This window comes from Oncorhynchus tshawytscha, linkage group LG23, assembly GCF_018296145.1.
Source record: "Oncorhynchus tshawytscha isolate Ot180627B linkage group LG23, Otsh_v2.0, whole genome shotgun sequence".
NCBI lineage: Eukaryota > Metazoa > Chordata > Actinopteri > Salmoniformes > Salmonidae > Oncorhynchus > Oncorhynchus tshawytscha.
Genome location: NC_056451.1, coordinates 9,669,975 through 9,690,566, shown reverse-complemented (window position 1 = coordinate 9,690,566; position 20,592 = coordinate 9,669,975). Strand labels below are relative to the sequence as shown.

General features: G+C 42.2%; 2 protein-coding genes and 1 pseudogene across 2 annotated transcripts; all 3 read right to left on the bottom strand.

Annotated features, from left to right (window-relative positions):
• Positions 1 to 480: 480 nt before the first annotated feature.
• Positions 481 to 8,814, bottom strand: LOC112230217 (SH3 domain-binding protein 5-like). The gene is made up of 6 exons (XM_024396410.2): positions 8,110 to 8,814; positions 7,856 to 7,918; positions 7,508 to 7,636; positions 7,124 to 7,288; positions 6,402 to 6,575; positions 481 to 2,649 (listed from the first exon to the last, which is right to left on the bottom strand). Exons 1-6 carry the CDS (start codon positions 8,362 to 8,364, stop codon positions 2,089 to 2,091), a joined length of 1,347 nt encoding a protein of 448 aa, XP_024252178.1. The 5' UTR covers positions 8,365 to 8,814; the 3' UTR covers positions 481 to 2,088.
• A 748-nt stretch (positions 8,815 to 9,562) lies between these two features.
• Positions 9,563 to 12,705, bottom strand: LOC112230224 (annotated as a pseudogene).
• Positions 12,706 to 16,994: 4,289 nt separating this feature from the next.
• Positions 16,995 to 19,922, bottom strand: LOC112230228 (E3 ubiquitin-protein ligase RNF183-like). Its single transcript, XM_024396436.2, has 2 exons — positions 19,717 to 19,922; positions 16,995 to 19,086 (listed from the first exon to the last, which is right to left on the bottom strand). Exon 2 carries the CDS (start codon positions 18,979 to 18,981, stop codon positions 18,043 to 18,045), a length of 939 nt encoding a protein of 312 aa, XP_024252204.1. The 5' UTR covers positions 18,982 to 19,086; positions 19,717 to 19,922; the 3' UTR covers positions 16,995 to 18,042.
• Between the last annotated feature and the right edge of the window lie 670 nt (positions 19,923 to 20,592).

Genomic DNA, 20,592 nt, shown 5'->3' with positions numbered 1-20,592 from the left:
AAGAGTTTTACATTTATGATAAGCGTTATGGAGTTATCCTAATCGGTTAAGCATTTATACGCAATAAGAAATATGGAAGATTCCCAATACATGCACTTTATTAAGCCAGTATTAAGCCTTCAGATCCTATGTCAATAAAGCAGGCATACATAGTTTCTACAACATTGAGCCTCTATTTTCAGCGTTAGTAACACCAGAGATGTTCTTATAATACAGGATTTGGTACCCCTCTCCCTCCTCTTCTCCAGACATCTATTCCTGAGAGCACACGTCTCCTTCATATTTATATCCTGTTGAATAATTGAAGCAGGGGGATAAAATAACTCATCTCTTTTCCTGTCTCCTCCCAACTCTCTGGCTTTTTCTGCAAACCCCACATTCTCCTCTTCTTCTCAATCTGAAATTTAGTATCACATCTTCATCCTTAGGTAGTGTTGAAGTAGAGTATGAAATAGAAGACATATTGCAAAATACAACATATTGGGTCTTAAAATGTCAAAAAGTCAAGATTCCTCTTATTTTATTGTTTATCTGTTTGATATTGCATACATGTAAATAACAACAGTGAACTGTACTATATAGCTGGGTGACATCACACTACTGCACCACTTTATGAATAAATAAAGAGGAAGACATCAAATGGACAATGATTGAAGGGTTGAAAGCATAGAAATACAATTGCTAGTCATTCTATTTCTATGGCTGAGAGAATGAGGGGAAGAGATGAATATATTGGAAGTATGTAAAGAGCGGGACAGAGACGGAGGTCGATTCAGGAATACAGCAGATAACCAGCATTAAATAAGATCCCTTTAAAATAACTATACAAAGACATTCAAATAAATCTGTACATTTCATTATTTTCTCTATAAATGGTGTAATTATACACAAACTTACATTTAATCCATTGACTACATTCCTTGTACCCTCCACTTTGCCAAAGCAGTACACAGACAACATATTCAAATTAATCAAATAAATATCACAAGTCCAGGCAAAACAGAGTTAGGATGACTCATAGATGATTCACATTTCAAATTAAACATATGGTCAAAAGCATGTCCTTCATGGGAGTATTTCTCAACTGTTGACCACAGTTTAATACTGTATACACAGATCTGAACAGTGTTTTGTTGCAGCCAGTGCTATACTGTCTTTGTTTGCGTAGTACTGTGTCAAGGACAAGGCACATTTCAGTTTACGACCTAGGAGGCTCTAAAGAAACAATATATTGGGAAATTATTTTATTTAAAAAAATACAAAAACAAAGGATCTTAAAATTATGGGCTTAAAATTGAAACAAGTAAAACATAATATTATGCCAGCGTAATATTTTATGAACAATTTATAAAAATGTTTAGTTAGACCTGAATACTAGTACACATATAATAAAACTCTAAATAAATAGTCTGGAGTGCTTTCTGTCATCAAGCAAGTTGTCAGAATGGAGTTTGTAACTCTCTAGTTTGTTTTGGGGTCCTATTGATTCAAACCCTGAAACCAGGTTTTCAGAATAAGTACAAAAAAACAAATTGTTCTTGCACTTTTTACAATACGCGTTTACATTTATGTCCTAAAATAAACAATATCTACAGTATGAAACAAAAATGGAGCGTACATATGAATTCACACTTACTTTTTTGTTGCAAAAGAACATTGATTTTATCTTACACCAGAAATTCAGTTACTACCGTTTAGATTGAATAGGGCTCCCAGTTGTCATGTTTATTGTAGTCTCTTACTTTGATTGTTCCTTCATGCACTAGGACATACGTGTCTAAGTTTTCGTTATTGCCAGAATAAAGGAAGTAAAGCAGCTAATCTCAGAGGCATGTACAGTCTAGGAGTTTCAGTAGTGTTGTAATATGATGCAAAACCTGTCAGGCTCCTTATATTTTCAGGTCTTGGCAACGTACCTGTGCTTCGCTACTACTGAATATCATACCCCCCTGTTTAAAATGTGTTACTTTAGATACAGCAGATCTAATTTTCCTCATATTTTATATTTTGGTCTTTTGCCAGGATAATGAGCTAGCTCGACCGGACACTTATTTTCAATTGATAAACTATAAGCGATAAGGACAGCTTTCACAAACTGAAGCTCCTGTGATGTTGCTTCAGGAACTGCTGTTGGCGCTGCATTTGCCCTTCCCTTCTTTCCCTTCCTCCCCCTCTCTCATTCTCTCCATCCTCCCCAGGCAGACTGCCCACATCGCTAAATTCTCCAAGGTGTTCGATGGAATCACATTTCTCCAGGTCGGAAGCGATGGTCTGCAGACTGAAGACGGAAAGGGAATCTGACCCTGCTCTCTCTCCATGGGTCTCGGGCCTCTCTCCCCCGCTCTCCCTGTATTTCTCCACTAGCCCGTTTTTCTTATCCGCCACGTCGCTTCTGTTCACCCTATCAGTCTCCATTGCCCCTCCTCCACATGCCCCGCCCTCGACACCACACACCACACTGTCCGACTCCGCCCCAATAGGGGGACTCCGCCCACCACAGGCCATGGTTTGTCCACCATCGGTTTGGTCCCGCCCCCGCTGAGCATGGATGGCCTCGCTGATTTGCTCCAGGTTGTGCAGGGCGACAGAGTAGCGGTTTTTCACTTTGGTCACATGCTCCTCCAGCTGCATCACTTTGGTTTTGTGCTCCTGAAGTCACAGAAAACCCAATATGATGGAGAGAAAAGACAGAGCAACATACAATATTTCTTCCTCCTTGGTTTGAGGCCAAAGAGGGAACAATAACCAACAGGAGCGATCATGGACGGACATGACAGCGCTGTATCAACCATTTCCCTGCTTTTCTTACAATAACAGCTTGAAATGACATATATATTAACTGCAATATATATTAAATATCACAGGTTGGTGGCACCTTGATTGGGGAGGATGGGCTAGTGGTAGTGCCTGGAGTGGAAACAGGTGGAATGGTATCAAATATACCAAACATATGGTTTCCATGTGTTTGATGTCATTCCATTTCCTCCGTTCCAGACATAATTATGAGCTGTCCTCCCCTCAGCAGCCTCCACTGTTATACATCATATACAGTGCATTCGGAAAGTATTCAGACCCCTTGACTTTTTCCACATTTTGTTTTGTTAATGCCTTATTCTAAAATGGATAAAATATATTTTCCCCCCATCAATCTACACACAAGTATTCAGACCCTTTACTCAGTACTTTGAAGCACTTTTTGCAGCAGAGTTTCTCCCATTATTCTCTGCAGATCCTCTCAAGCTCGGTCAGGTTGGATGGGGAGCGTCAATGCACAGCTATTTTCAGGTCTCTACATAGATGTTCAATTGGGTTCAAGTCCCGGCTCTGGCTGGGCCACTCAAGGACATTCAGAGACTTGTCCCGAAGCCACTCCTGCGTTGTCTTGGCTGTGTGCTTAGGGTCATTGTCCTGTCGGAAGGAGAACCTTCGCCCCAGTCGGAGGTCCTGAGCGCTCTGGAGTAGGTTTTCATCAAGGATCTCTCTGTACCTGGCTCTGTTCCTCTTACTCTTGATCCTGACTAGTCTCCCAGTCCCTGCACCTGAAAAACATCCCCACAGCATGATGCTGCTACCACCATGCTTAAACCGTAGGGATTGTGCCAGGTTTCCTCCAGACGTGATGCTTGGCATTCAAGCCAAAGAGTTCAATCTTGGTGGTTTCATCAGACCAGACAATCCAGTTTCTCATGGAACGAGAGTCCTTTAGGTAACTTTTGGCAAACTCCAAGTTTGCTGTCAAGTGACTTTTACTGAGGAGTGGGTTCCGTCTGGCCACTCTACCATAAAGGCCTGATTGGTGGAGTGCTGCAGAGATGGGAGAACCTTCCACAAGGACAACCATCTCCACAGAGGAACTCTGGAGCTCTGTCAGAGTGACCATAAGGTTCTTGGTCACCTCCCTGACCAAGGCCCTTCTCCACCGATTGCTCAGTTTGGCGTTGCAGCCAGCTCTAGGAAGAGTCTTGGTGGTTCCAAACTTCTTCCATTTAAGAATGATGGAGGCCACTATGTTCTTGGGGACCTTCAATGCTGCAGACATTTTTTGGTACCCTTCCCCAGATCTGTGCCTCGACACAATTCTTTCTCAGAGGACAATTCCTTTGACCTCACGGCTTGGTTTTTGCTCAGACATGCACTGTCAACTGCTGGACCTTATACATTGGGCTCCAAAATGACTGGCACGCCTGACTGGCAATGCACAAACAATACTTTAAAATAATTAGATATAATCTCAAAATACCAACTTGAGAAATACTGTACTTTTTAAATTTTATAAATTTTACCCCCTTTTTCATGGTATCCAATTGTTAGTAGCTATGATCTTGTCTCATCGCTACAACTCCCGTACGGGCTCGGGAGAGACGAAGGTCCTCCGATACACAACCCAACCAAGCCACACTGCTTCTTAACACAGCGCACATCCAACCCGGAAGCCAGCCGCACCAATGTGTCGGAGGAAACACGGTGCACCTGGCAACCTTGGTTAGCATGCACTGTGCCCGGCCCGCCACAGGAGCCCCTGGTGCGCGATGAGACAAGGATATCCCTACCGGCCAAACCCTCCCTAACCCAGACGACGCTATGCCAATTGTGCGTCGACCCACGGATCTCCTGGTCGCATCCGGTTACGACAGAGCCTGGGCGCGATCCCAGAGTCTCTGGTGGCACAGCTGGCGCTGCAGTACTGCACCCTTAACCACTGCGCCACCTGGGAGGCCATACTGTACTTTATTAATGTTTCAATGGAACCAACCAAAATCATACAATTATTTAATACTAATACTAAATCAATTTAATCAAGATCAAGGTTTCATAATTATTGGCACTCCTCATGTAGTACTTAGTGCAACATACCTCTGGCAAGGGTAACAGCATGGAGTCAATTTGTAATGTTTGACAAGGTTAAGGAACACATTTGGAGGGATTTTGGACCATTCCTCTATGCAGATCCTTTCAAGATCCTTCACATTCTTGGGTTTGAGCTTATCTCAGCTTCAACTCAGCCCACAGGTTTTTGATTGGATTGTGGTCCGGCGACAGATGGCCATGGCAGAACATTGATTCTGTAGTCACAGAACCATTTCTGTGGATCTTGAGGTATGTTTTGGGTCATTGTCTTGTTGGAAAGTCCACCTACTGCCTTCTGGCAGAGGCAACCAGATTGTCAGCCAAAATTGCCTGATACTTGGTGGAATTCATTATGCCATTAATCTTAACCAGTGCCCCTGGACCTCTGGAATTAAAACAGCCCCAAAACATCACTGACCCACCACCATATTTCACGGTGGGTATGAGGGGCCTCTCCTTGTATGCATCTCTGTTTCGACGCCAAACATGCTGATGCTGTATCGGACCAAAACGTTCAATTATGGTCTCATCTGACCAGATCACCTTCTTCCAGTCATCATTTAAATGACGTTTGGAAACTCCAAGCACTTGCATCTGTGTCTTGGGGTCAGAAAGGGCTTTCCTCTGGCAACCCTTCCAAAGAGCCTGTGGATGTGGAGGTGGCGTCGGATGGTGCTTTTTGAAACCTAGTGACCCCAAGACGCCACCAAGGCCTGCAATTCTTTCACAGTGATTCTTGGGGATTTTGTTGCTTCGCTCACCATCCTCCTCCCTATCCTGGGGGGCAAAATGCATTTGCGTCCACTACCCGTGAGGTTTTCAACGGTTCCATATCTTTTTGCATTTTTGTATAATTTCCCTGACAGTGCCCAGTGGTATATTCAATCATTTGTGGATCTTCTTGTAGCCATTACCAGATTTACGAAGGTCCACGACCATCTGTCTCCTTTGAACTGCCAGTTCATTTGTTTCCTTCATGGTGTTGGATGACAAAGGGATATTGCATGCGTGTTACCTCATTTTTATACCCTAGAGAAACAGGAAGTGATGTAATAGCTCAATATAGTTCCTTAAGACTTTGATCACCTTAAATAAGTGGAATTTAATTCCTGGTTTAAATTTTGGTAGATGTTATTTACAATAATCTTTAAGGGTGCCATTAATTGTGAAACCTTGATTTGGAGGAAATTGATTTAATTAAAAATCAAATGATTTTGGTGGGTTCCATTGAAACATTAATAAAGTACAGTATTTCGAGTTTCTCTCTATATTTATATTGTTTATATTTTATTATGTATTGTTTGTGCATTGCCAGTCAGGGGTGCCAGTAACTTTGGAGCCCACTGTATAGACAGGTGTGTGCCTATTTCTGTTTTTTATCAAATGTACACAAATGTCTAAAAACCTGTTTTCACTTTCTCATTATGGGGTATTGTGTGTAGAATTAATTCATTTAATCCATTTTAGAATACGGCTGTAATGTAACAAAATGTGTAAAAAGTCAAGGGGTCTGAATACTTTCCAAATGCACTGTATATTATATATCTATGTACCTCAAGTATGTAGTTGAACTGGGACTTGAGCTCGAAGTAAGGTTTGGACTTAACGATGGCCCTCTTGAGAGATTTCTGCAGGGTCTGGACTCGAGCCTCTGCCGTCTGACAAGAGTGGGTGACACGCATGTGCTCCCGTTCGCTGCGTAGGCGCTCCTCCTCTGCCTCGTTCACCTTGCACACAACCATACAAAATGTTAAGATGGGAAAACACAACAATCAGTATCCTAACCCCCACCAACCTAACAAAAATAAAACTGCCTAACTAATTGAAAGCAATCCAATTAAAAATAGAGTTTAGGCATAGGAGAAAATAGCTACAGTACCCAGGGGGTGGGGAATGGTAAGGAAAATACTGATTCAATGTATTCCATATCAGCCACCTCAAATAGCCTACACATTGATCACGTTTGATGGAATGATATAGAATGCAACACATAACCTGGAATACTGCTTACACTGGTAGTTGCGGTTTCCCATGATGCCTTGGAGGTAGCATAGTTGACCAATATCCTGCCAAACAAGGCTAACTGACAAACTAATTTTAAACCAGTTTTAGTCATGGGGGAACATAGCTACTTGGCGGTGGGGTGGGGATTGTAAGGGAAATACTGATTAAATTAATACCATATCAACTCGCTCACATACTAACTGATGAACATATTTAGCATTTTATTTTGTATTGATGCAGTTATAGCGGTATCTGGGATTTCCCCTGTTACCTTGGAGGTAGCATGGTTGAGCATCTCCTGCCAGGTGGGGTCCAGGGTGTTCCTGCCGTCAGCCATGAGGCCCTGCTCTGCCACGTACACCATCTCCCTGGCAGCCGTGTGCATGGAGACGGCCCGCTCATAGCTCAGCGCCGCCTTCTGGGTCTCCTGTTGAGCCTGTGAGAGGGACAGCCAATCAGATACTGAGAAAACAGTGCATGCAGTTGCACAGCAACCAACCACGTGGGAAAAATGATCAAACTGTTGTTGAGATTTGAGAAAAGTGGGACAAGCAGGTGAATGGCAAATACTGCACCGAGTCCCATATTTTGATTCAGTGATAAAGAACTCTTGAAATTTGTTGTTGCAAATACCACAGCGCATGTACAACAGTACCTCCTTGGCAAGTCGACGAGCCTCATAGTAGGGCCTGGCCTTCTCGATGCAGGTACCAAGCTGGGAGCTGTGGGCGTTCAGTTTTCTGGCTGAGTCTGTGAGGATCTTCCTATAACCCGATCTGGCATCCTACACATATACAAAAGTAATTCCTAATCAGATTTCATTGTAATGGGCATTTCTGATCATTTAAAGCATATTTTCCAGATTAACAATGGGTTTACAGCATATTATGGGAATTGAAAATGAACTGACGATTGATTCTTTGGGGGAAAAAACTGATCAGTACGGAAAGGGGTGATGTATGGGGCCAGATTTATCATGGGAGAAGTGATGATATCCACTTACATCCAAGTGCAGTTCTAGTTGGTTGATTTTTACACTGGCCTCGTTGAGGTGTTCCAACTCCTCCTGGAAACAGAAAATATATGAGGGAGCACAGAAGGAAGCAGATACTTTGATTAGTTGGTTTGTAACAACACAATCTGTTAATATCATGCATGCAACTAATTTTGTAAACCGTTAGCTACGTCTCATAGACCAGGAAATCCCATTGAGATTCAAAGTTACTATATAGAAGGGTTCGGTCAATTTTTCGCCACCTGAATTCTGGGATCCAATTCCTCTTCATATGGGCTGTGTAGTTCACCTTCGTTCTTCTCTTTCTCTGTACACTCTTCTCCCTCGCAGGTGTCTTTCTGTTTTAGCACCGTTTCAGCTGTATCTCCATTCATTTCCTTGTCATTTGGTTCCCCGCCCTTCACCTCAGCATCTGCACCAGGCGTCTCTTCCCTCCATTCGCCCACTTCGGGGTCTCCGGAGCCGGCTGGGCTCACACGCAAATCACCTGGCTCCATTCCAGGCCCAGTTAGCAAGCTAACGTTAGCTAGCCAAATAACGGTAACGTTGCTTATCTTTTTAGCCAACTAGCTATGTGTTCTAGCCAGTTACTAACTGCGTTTTCTATGTGTGAGAATTTAATCAGGACCATAGGGGGGAAACTAGTTTGAGAGACAGCAAAGCCAGACTATCATTCAATCCCGCTCGTTTAGCCACAACACAGGAGACCGACGTGACGATACTACCAGTACAGTAGCTAGCTCTATAAAGCTACCTTACGTTGCATGAAAACAAAACATTATTTAAAAATAAATTGACTGCAAATACTGGACATTGAAATTAAATCTAATTGACAACAAATAATGTTTTTTCATCACCAGTATTCTCTCCATCTCTCCCTCCACCGTTGCTTGCTAGCTAACCTCGGCTCTGTTCTTAGCTAGCAAAACAAAAGGTAAATAGAGAACGCTTCCCTCGTCCTTTGGTTTGAACTCTTATTGGTTCCGTAGCCATGCCTCATCTTAGGTTTGAACTCATAAGGGTTCCGTAGCCAGACTTGCTTTTAGAAGTCTCCAATCTGCCCAGGCAGTCTGTTAACATTTTGTTTGTAAGTCAATTTCTATCGTAATAACAAATTAAGTAATTCGTTCATTTTAAATGTTAAACCATTAGACATATGTACGGGATACACATGGTATGCCCCATCCAACGAAATGCTTACCTGCAGGTTCCTACTCGACAATGCACAATAAGAAATAATACGACCATAAAGCAAATGGCTAAGTAGAATAGAATTAACATTAACACAAGTATAATACAGGAAGGCACAATTTATAGTAAAATATTTACGTGTTTTGGGGGAAGGGTGGGGAAATTGTTTAAATTGTTCAGTATTTAGTTGCCTTATGTGAGGTGGAGATCATTCATTTGAAAAATATATACACCGAGTATACCGAACACTTTCCTAATATTGAGTTGCACCCCTCCTTCCCACAGTTGTGTCAAGTTGGCTGATGTCCTTTGGGTGGTGGACCATTCATGATACACACAGGAAACTGTTGAGCATGAAAAAGCCAGCAGCGTTGCAGTTCTTTACACAAACCGGTGTACCTGCCACCATACCCTGTTCAAAGACACTTAACTTTTGTCTTGCTCATTCACAAGCTGAATGGGATTATAGCTTTCACCTGGATTCAAATAAAAGTTTATTGGTCACATACACATATTTAGCAGATGTTATTGCGGATGTACCGAAATGGTCAGTCTGTCATGGAAAAAGCAGGTGTCCTTAATGTGTATATACAGTATATTAATATGGCAAAGAAACCTAGGCAGAAACAAATGGCAAACAGAGGTGATTGGTAGAATTTCATTCCCAAAATTACATAACATACAGCATTTGTGATGTGTGTCTTGCATTTAAATAAATACATACTTCAGTAGCCATCTCTTTTGGAAAAACATTAAGCACTATAATAACCAGGTTAAAATAGTCAAAACATGACAAAAAAAAAACAGTTCTCCAAAAGATGAACTAAATATTGTGAAGCAATTATACTTTAGGACAAATCACGAGTTGACCACCACCATTATTGAACACATCACAGATATATTTTTCATCTGACATAAATTAGTAACAGATAGGCTCCCAGAAATTGCATACAAGATTGAGAATAATCAAAGTGGATGTTGCATTGAATTTCATGTGCATGATTAGAGTATATAAAAAAAGAAATCTCTGAAAATAATGACATATCTCTACCTACCCTACTATCCCAACCCCACATTGCAAAAATATATTCATTTGAGTGTATGAAAAAACCTGAGAAGTATGGGGAGAAAAATCAAACATCAGAAATGGAAGACAAAGGATAGGCATCTGTCATAACGGTCTCACTATAGCTTAAAGCCAAAGGTCCACATCTGGCATTCATTGGTCTCACTTCTGTTGCCATAGTACTAGATGTAACGTACAGAGCCCTTTCCTCTTCAGTCCTTTGTGTTTGTCATCAACTCCAGGTTGGGTCATATTTGCTCCATCCCGGAGGGGGTGCCAGAAAGATTCTCCTTCCCCTTGACAGGAAACTGACTACTCCCCGATACCCTGTCCGTGGGACCCCTGACTTCAAGTCCTCCATCACACCCAGGTTTTTAGCCAACACTTTGAAACCATCTTTACTTGAGTAGTGCAGACAAAATGGACCCGCTCCTTTTAACTGTCCCCGTTGGACCTCTTCATATTTGACCAAATGTGCACTGTAAACCTGCTTCTCAAAGATCTCCTTATATTTCTCCTCCTTCAAGTAAGCCAGATCCAACTTGGTAAAAGGCACAAATTCACTATTCAGTTTAATGTAGCGTAGGTATTTGTCATAAAATTGGCCTAGGCTCACACCTTTCCGCCCAAAGGTTAAAGTTCGGGATATTTCGGGACGAATACAGGCTCGATCTCTGCGCTGATCTGGCTGACGTTATCCAGTCGTCCCAGAATGCACCAGGCCATTTGGGCTCCAGCTCTACCCAGAGTTCCTTGAGCATCATCCAACCCAGCCCAGGGAAGAAGTCTGTCCTGTACAGGAGGTCTGCTTTACCAGGGTCGACGTAGCCGTCTCGGCCATTGTCATTCCAGGCAGACACACACCACAGAGACAGGTCAGATTTCAGGATTGGGTGAAGGGATCTGAAGTACTCAAAGAAGTCTGGTGCCACCTAGTGAGAGAATGAAAAACAATGTTTTTTTTTGTTGTTCAACTGGCAACTAGAGGATGTAAACAATGATGAGCATAAAACAAGTGGATTTCACATTTCACTTTATCACATTCAGTACATATTTCATGTCAGAGTAGAGAAAGTTTTTACCTCCAAATCATCTTCCACAATAACAACAGAGGAATGTGAAAGAGAGTTGAACACCTGGTTGAGAGCCCAGCGATAGTGCCTAGAGATTTTGTAGTAGCCCTGGAACTTCTTGTGTTCTGGTCTCACGGCAATATCTGACAGGTCTGGTTGTTTCAGGTGAGTTACCTGACTGCCATAAGAACCAATCACCTGTGCAGTCTCTGCATGCCCACAGTCCTGGCTGACTATAATTGGGTAGAGTTCAGCTGAGGGGCGGTACTCTAGGAGTTTGTCCAGGCAGCGTTTGACAGTAACCCTGTTACAGGCTATAACCAAGATGGGAATGACCACTTGAGGGGGGCCAATTCTGCTGGCACCATTCTCATTGGGTTGTTCCCATAGTGACCGATGACCCTGTATCTGAAGCAGGATTTTTCTCTGCATTTCAAGCTCTGCCTCAAAGGCTTCTGCCATGTGGATCACATCCCCAGCCAAATCAGCCCCTCCTCGTCCTCCATCCATCTCCCTCTCCTCTCGACCAGACAGGGGTCGGCCCCACAGATAGAGGACCACGATGGCATTCCAGGCGACAAAGAGAAAAACACCACAGAGAATAGCAGAACCTCTCTTACGGAGCATGGCCCAAACAACTTAGGAGGGAAAGGAAGTTTGTAGGACTGGGTTTGTAAAAAACAAGTTGCGACAAAGGAATGCAGAACGCAAAAAAGACATGTGGAGAGGTCAATTAGTTAGTTTAAATATTCTTGTAGTAAAGTAATGAACACATAAGCAACTAATAGAATGAGGTAAAGCCAGAGTCAAAAAAAGACAAGAAAGATGTATAAGGTATGAGGGAAAAATTGAGGGAGAGCTGGATTCATCTTGGACAGGAGGTGGGTGAGCTGGTTAGGGGATGAAAGTGCTGTTCTTCAGTTCATACCTTCCATGTCAATCTGAAATGATGGATATAGATAAAGCACAGGGTTCAAGAGCTAGTCATTTAACAAAGTCACTGTCACTTACATTAATCGAGTATAAAACTATGAATTATAGGCCCACTGTAGATAGTTGGAGGGAAAGCCATATTAGGAAGGTGATATTCTTAGGCTAATTGATTTTTTTTCACCTGTAGCTAGCTCTCGTCACGCACCCCCGGAATGCGAGACTTACTTTATTTTCTGAGTAATCCATCCATTGTTTAAGAACTATATTGGAACTAGGTAATCTTTCGACCGAATTGCTTGGAAGCTAATGTTAGACAGAACATTTCGTTCCCAGAAATTAGCACTTACCTCCAGCTTCCTAACGTAGAACACATTCGGTCTCTGCAGCCATTTCTTCCTTCGTTTCACTAACCTCTTCGATGACAGTATGCAGGATCAATAAAGCAAGTGAAGGGGAAATAATGTATCGATGTCACACTTTGATTTTGTTTGTGTTTGTTACCAAATCAACTTCATTTCTTGCCATATGTTTTCACAAGACTGCAGACTTCCGGATAGCACATTTTTACCGGAAGCCCCGCCTTAACCGTCACCTTGAGAATTTATCCAACTGTTCCAAATAGGGCTGACCGAATACAGTATAATTCATAATCATCAAACTGTATCACACTGTGTACTAGTCTTAAGCCTATTTTAGATACATATATTTTGGAGCAAGGTTTTTTTTATCGTGTTCTTAATGTTAATTTATTTTCCCAAAATATTTATAGTCCAGATATTTTCATAATTCAGTGTCTTACAGTGTCTTACATGGTAAAAAATAATCCTTTATTTTTAGAGTAGTTTTTCGTGTTTACAAATGCAAAAATATTGCATTCAGCACAAGGGCTGTAGGCCTTTATTGGTCATATGCCTACTTACCATTTCAGTAACTAATGGAAACAACATGCAATCAATTATCACACATTTCAGGATCATCTAAACGTGCATAGGCTATTACATTCTAGATAACAAAATATACCATTATTCTTGGTTATTCATCAAAAAGGCTAAATGTGGCTTCAGGCCAATAAAGATACATATAATGTTACTATACAATCACAGTTGACACCTGTCTAGAATCAAAAGAAGAAAGTTGTCAATGGACTTAGATCTCATTCTTGTAAGGCAACCTGGCATAGTTATGCAACAGGATAGGCTTATATAGTCTATCACACACCCATTTGTTTGCAACTTTAGTCATGTGATAATAGATTCCTAACACCTTTGTGTCCGTGACAATACATGGAACATGTTGTATTTCATAAGGTGTGAAATTATACACTGAGTGTACAAAACATTAGGAAAACCTGGTCTTTCCATGACATAGACTGACCAGGTGAATACAGGTCAAATCTAGGATCCCTTATTGATATCACTTGTTAAATCCACTTCAATCAGTGTAGATGAAGGGGAAGGATGTTTAAGCCTTGAGACAATTCAGACATGGATTGTGTATGTGTGCCATTCAGAGGGTGAATGGGCAAGACAAAACATTTAAGTGCCTTTGAACTGGGTATGGTAGTAGGTGCCAGGCACACCGGTTTGAGTGTGTCAAGAACTGCAATGCTGCTGGGTTTTTCACGCTCAACAGTTTCCCGTGTGTATCGTGTGTATCAAGAATGGTCCACCACCCAAAGGACAACCAGCCAACTGTGAGAATCATTGGAGTCAACATGGACCCACATCCATGTGGAACACTTTTGACACCTTGTAGTCCATGCCCTGACTAATTGAGGCTGTTCTGAGGGCAAAAGGGGTTGCAACTCAATATTAGGAAGGTGTTCCTAATATTTTGTACACTCAGTGTACATACACTGCAACCTGAGGACCAATACAAGACTACAAACAATATAGAGTATTAGGATCAATCAAAAGAGGGTTAGATTGATTTGATGGAATTCATAGCATAATTATTTCCTGAACAATATTGAAACAAATCTGTCAGATGTTTTGTTTATTTCTAATAATCATCAGAGCTAACAGAGATCTTTGGCTTTCATACAGCAAAGCGATTGTCAAAACAACTGAGTGACTTATCAACTGATAAGAAAACATGTCATCGTCCTGCGTGTCTCAAAGTCAGGTGCTCACAGTTCATCGCCTTTCTTCCCATACAAAGGGCTTTGAAAATATTAAAACAGCAGGTACACTACAGTGTGTTTTCATATTGGACATTCCACCCTGGGGCCTGGGAGAGTCGCCTATGCATATTTGTGTGTGTGTGTGTCTGTGTGTCTGTGTCTGTGTGTGTGTCTGTATGGGTGTGCACTGCCCTCTGAGGTCCATTGTTCAGGAGATTGGTGTCAATCAAAGGCTGTTAATCAAATGGACTTCCACTTTGTCCATTCAATGACTCACCCTGCAAAACCGAACAAAAATAGGCTACATTGTGAAGCCTGTTGTTTTGGACATATTTGTCATTACATTGGGGTATGGTTTTCATTGGGTATAAGCACACCACTCTTAATTGGTTCAGGCACAGTAAGCTATGGCAGAGGCATAATTATGAAATCACAATGTTCTTCACTCACCTGTTGAGCAATACTTTTGACAGAGGTGCTTTTTCCTCTGATCGTGGTCTGTCCTTCCATGGCAGCTTCACCTACATCAATTGGCCTGGACCTGCAGAACACTCCCAGTTTCACATGCATTATTTCAGACACATACATGGTGGAAAATATACATCTGTTCTTCAGAGTAGACGAACCATTTAAGATAAAAGCAGGGATCATATTTTCCTCTATTTCCTTATTGTGCCAAGTTATGGTCACATTCAAAACGGCAGGGGAGGTTTCTATAATTTTGTCCCAATTTTTTTATGTCATTTTAAAATTCTTTCACATTGGGTAATTTTTCATTTTGGGCATTTGGCATATTCAAGGAGCACGGGACCCCTGGCGCACAAATTCTTGGCTCCGAAATCTTTGCTTGACAAGTATAATTTACCGACTCATAATCTCTCGTCTTGGTGTTCGACTCAGGTTCATATTCCAAAAACACTCCATTTCCAAACTCAAGTCGTTCTTGAAAAAATGACTTCCATATTGAGGGAGTTCATTTTGGCCGCACGGAGTCGCATACCGCTCCGCAAGCCAATCGGAGGTTGTATCCCGAGGTGGCAGGCCGCTTCTTGTTTGCTTGATTCCTGGCTAGAATCTTCCCTCGACACCGTAGAACAGCGGACAAAGCAGAAGCAGAAGGGGTAGAACCCATCGTTGCCGATATTCTAGTGGTGACTGTCCGCAATGTTAATTCTATTCAGTCACACATCTACCATTAACTTATGCAAGCACTGTAATTCAAGAGGAAAACATATCCATGTTTGACGACATCGTTATTCAACGCGAACACTCACACGGTTAGGCCAATATCCAGTTTGCGTCAAGGGTCTTTCTGGACCGGGGTCTGGTTCACCCAAGCAGAAGCTCCGGCCGGGCCGGGGTCGTGAGTATACTTTGTCAACGAGGGTGGGTCAATGTCCATAGGCTACAAACTTTTTTGAGCGGAATGGCGAACGAGGTTTGGTCCCTGCACAAAGTTGAAATAGATTGCATAAAACGGGTTTAAATTGATTAGAATAGAATGGCCTATGGACAATTTATATAAAGTCACCTATAGCATTCTGTCTGGCTTACATAATGTCAAAGATTTGAAAATACATTAATAAGGATTGTTGTGTTATCTTTCTGGGAAGATGTAAACACAGCTAATCTGAAATAGTTGGCCCTATTGTATGTCCCTCCTATAAACACACACACCGACAGAGAGAGAGAGAGGGAGACATCAATGCTATGTAATTACAATGTACCTGCCTACAGTATGTGCATAGAATTACATCACTAAATAGAACTATAAAGTGGGAACCTTATAATGAATATGTTTACCGTAATAATTACTTACCATGATGAATTTACCATAAGAACATAAAATGAAATATAGGTTGGACTGGTGAACAGTGGTTGAAATAGACTTATGTCAATGCCAACACCTGCTTGTAAAAAAGGCAAAGACATACTAGCATAGCCAGATTAGGTCAAGTGATGGTCCAAGCATCAGTAAAGTTTTTTGTTGTTTCAAAATGAGTCTTGTTTCTGCCCTCACCACAATATTCACTTTTAGGTAACCATACAAATTGGATATTTTAATGATTAAGAGCATATTCCTTAAACAATTAATAAAAAGCTTGCATGTTTTACAACATATGCGCTTAATCATGCTGTCAAATGTCACCGCCTACTTTCCATTTTGAATGACTTGCATGCAAGGTGCACGGTAAGAGGTTTGTCTGTCACACTGACAACCATAGAAATGAAAACATAGCTACTATAACTATAACTAGTCATGAGTGACACTGTTTCACTGATACATACACTGAGTATACCAAACATTAGGAACACCTTCCTAATATCCCCTTTTGCCCTCAAAACAGCCTAAATTCGTCAGGGCATGGACTCTACAAGGTGTTGAAAGTGTTCCACAGGGATGCTGGCCCATGTTGACACCAATGCTTCCCAAAGTTGTGTCAAGTTGGCTGGATGTCCTTTGGGTGGTGGACCATTCTTGATATACACAGGAAACTGTTGTGTGAAAAACCCAGCAGCATTGGAGTTCTTGACACAAACTGGTGCACCTGGCACCTACTACCATACCCAGTTCAAAGGCACTTACATCTTTTGTCTTGCCCATTCACCCTCTGGAATGGCACACATACACAATACATGTCTCAATTGTCTCAAGGCTTAAAAATCATTTAACCAGTCTCCTCCACTTATCGAAACTGATTGAAGTGGATTTAACAAGTGACATCAATAAGGGATCATAGATTTCACCTGTATTCACCTGGTCAGTCTATGTCATTGAAAGACCAGGTGTTTTTAATGTTTTGTATACTCATAGCTTTCAGTAAAATGTTAAAACAGTACACACACACATACACTGAACCTGTCAGGAAATAGTATATTCAAGAAAAAGAAAAGAAAACTAAAAGAAAATGATTCTCTAATGGGACTAAAAGAGGAAGGTGCGACCAAGGTGCACATGTCATGGAACGTTACGCCAGACAAAGATCTTATCAGAAATCAAATCAGCACATTTGGTTTTACTGTAAGGCAATGGCATGTAACATGGCACTGGGCCTATTGGAAATGTAATCGTTTTTTTCAGGGTGGTAGGATACCTCTGCTATGGCAAGAGAGACCTATTCCATTGTTATTTTTTATCTATTTTTTTTTTTACAAATATATTATTCTTATTTGAACTCCATATGTATATTCATATTTTGTACATAAACACACATTAGTTAGACATCAATGAATGTAAAACAAAATCATGAGTGGAACATTTTTACTTTGCGATGTAAAGAATAATATAATGCTCTGTGTAATCAAATAATTCTCCATGGCAGACTTCAGTGCAATTACATAATACACAACTTTTTAATGAATTACATTTCCCCAGACAACATCCATTGTCCACTCTCACTTCACTGCAATAGCTGTCCCATTCACATTTGGGTAAATGTTCCTTGTTCATGATGTGTATACTGCAGGAAGGAAGACAAAATGGTGGATAAAAAATAACTCTTGCGACACTTTTCCCATTAGTAGTGCATCAGTCCTTCATAAACAACATGGTCCTTGTTATGTATTGACCCCAGTTGAGTGTGCTCTAGTGCTTTCAGGGTCACCTTTCTTTTCAGTTCATTCACATTTTCCTCGTAACTGAGTATTAGTAAAGAAAATGAAATGGCAGATACTAGGGTCACTGACAATCTTTGTCCTCTCAAAACATCAGAGTGATTATCTCCTCTGGTCTTACTTCCATTTATCCCACCACCATCCCCTCTTTTCCTCAGGGTATTTTACCCCCTGGTTAACCGGCCTGTGGTTGGCTGGAATTCCCCTGCTGCGGTTTGCTGCCGTTGTGGAGGACCACATTGGGCATGACCATGAAGGCCAGGATGCCCATCAGCATCAGCGCCACGGCGATGATGATGATGGACGCCATCACGGTGTAGTAGCACTGGTCCGAGCGGAACATCCTGCGCAGGCGACCTCTGACCCTGCTAGGGGGGCGACCCACATCCACGACTGTGGCGAGGCCCTGGTCCATGGTGCCCAGCTGGAGGTCGCTGGAGGCCTGTCGGTCCTGCTTCTTGAGAGTGGGCAGGGTGAGGCTGGACTTGGCCAGGCTAGTAGTACCAGGAGGGGGCTTCTTGAGGACCAGCTTGCCCTTGCTGCGCTTGAAGCGCACGGACAGCGCCCTCTGCATCTCAGGAGGGAGTTTGCGGAAGATGTCCTGGTTGTTGCCCAGCTGGGGCAGGTTGCGGCCATGGGGCAGCTTGGTGAGCTCTCGACACACAGGGCAGGAAAGAGACTTGAGCTCTAAGGAGGTCACGTTGATCCGGGCCAAGCACTCCAGACAGAAGGTGTGCCCGCAGGAGAGCAGCTTGGGGGTTTTAAAGACGTTGTTGTATTCGCAGAAGCAAACCACGCACTCAGTGTCCTCCATGTCATTTTCCTGGGGGTCAGACTCCTTCCGGTTGCTGTCATCGCCATCCCTGTCTTGCCTCCTGTTCTCCTCGCTTCTACCACGCTCTCTCCTTGAACCTTTGTCTCTCTTTCGCTCCCTCCTTCTCCCAGATCCCCCTCCTCTCTCTGAGTCAGTGCTCATGGACCTACGCACCTTGGTGGGTTTCTCCTTTTTCTCCTTCTTAATGCTGTCTTTGCTGTCAGGTTTGGGTTTGACGTTGGGCGGCTGTTTGGCCCCGCAGCCTCCATCGGCACCCTGTCTTTCCCTGTCGTCACTCATGGTGGACAGAGATATGCAGAGGTGCTGTGATAGACGTAGCTGTGATGGCTTGAGTCAGATGGAGAGTGACAGGAAGTTCTGGTTTTTCACGTCTCTCCAGAGGAGCTGTGAGGGAATGTGAGATAAGGCAATTGGTTTGTCACAGAGCTAATTTAGTTCAGGCAACATAAAGAGCATAGGGAGTGCATTTCTAGCAAGGACGCAACAAAAAGTACCTCTTGTCTAGCTCAAATAGGTAAAGACAGGGAAATATAGTTTAGTCTATGAATATACTGTAACTCATTACTTGCCATACAATCTATTGACTAGAATTCAATTTACACAAGCCAATGCTATTTTTGAGTTGTCATGCTGGGTTCCATGTCCTCTGCTCGTTTGTGGATATGGATGAGCCATTGACAAACAAGACATAGCCAATGGTCTGTACGACTGTGTCATATGTAAATTACATTTGAACTTTATTGACCAGGAACATGTTCAAACAGTCTTGGTGTTCTGAACAGTAGAGCTGAAAATGCTGAGCTACTGAAATGCTAAATTCATATACTTTAACACATTATCTAGTAGAGGAAGTCACTATGGGATTTTGTATCAGTTACTCAACAAAAGTTGCATTAGTTGTAACAGTCATCAACAACATTGCAAACTATTAGCAAAGTGCTAAGCAAGAGTATGGGAGAGTGTGGTACATTGAGTTCTCACAATGACAAGTTCATCATGATCATGAACACTTACCTGTGGCAGTAGAATGTACCAGTCCGTCAGAGATGGTCCTTCATAGAGTACTTTTCCAGTGGAGAAAATCCCATTCAGTGAGTCCCTTGCATCTCCATTGAGACAATAACATGCCAAGTGGACCTTACTCCTCTAGTTTTCCCCCTCTTCTCTTAGCTGTCTCTCCTTTCCCTTCTCTGTCGATCTGTAAATCTGTGTACGGTATTTCCTCTTTATATTCCTCCCTCATCCCTCCCTTTTCCATCTGCGACCTCTCACTCCCTCTCGTCTGACCAGTCGTACCAGTTTATTTGGCATTTAAACCACTGCCTCAAGTTTGTGTGCATCTCTGGAATGTGAGGGTAAAATCAATACTGTTATCGCATGATGTTTTTGTATCTCATTGTGTGTATTTGTACATAGTTTCTGGAACCTGTAGAACTGTAATGTGGGTAGTCTGGGTACCGCTGCCAGATAGTGTTTTCCATGTCTGTGTGTGTAAACATTTGAAGTTTTCACGACACGTCAATCTTTGCATAAACTGTATTAACATGTCCTTAATGCTCATTTATCTCCAATGGCCACTACAGTTGTTTATCATCTTATTTTAAATCCCCCATTCCAAATGAACGTTTTGACATTCTACAGACTACAATGTGGAATTGTGTTCGTTTCCTTGTCTGCTGTGGGGTCAGGGAAGTGTTCGGCTGCATGGAAAACTCCACTCGACTCTTGAAGCAGTGCACCTAACTGTCCACTGCACTGCAGCTCATGTCATGATGCGTACTTGTCATACCTAAAGTGTTTTTGTGGCATCAGACTAAAGCTTCACATGCAGGTTTACCATAATGACAAGACAAACAGGATCCACCCAAAAGCACTCAAGGCTATCTGCAA

Excerpts from the sequence above, each read along its gene's own strand:
- LOC112230217 (XM_024396410.2), bottom strand. The coding sequence starts at position 8,364 with ATGGAGCCAGGTGATTTGCGTGTGAGCCCAGCCGGCTCCGGAGACCCC. Across the intron at positions 7,637-7,855 it reads AACTAGAACTGCACTTGGAT|GATGCCAGATCGGGTTATAG; the intron begins GTAAGTGGATAT and ends GTATATGTGTAG. Across the intron at positions 6,576-7,123 it reads TCAACCATGCTACCTCCAAG|GTGAACGAGGCAGAGGAGGA; the intron begins GTAACAGGGGAA and ends GTTGTGTGCAAG.
- LOC112230228 (XM_024396436.2), bottom strand. The coding sequence starts at position 18,981 with ATGAGTGACGACAGGGAAAGACAGGGTGCCGATGGAGGCTGCGGGGCC.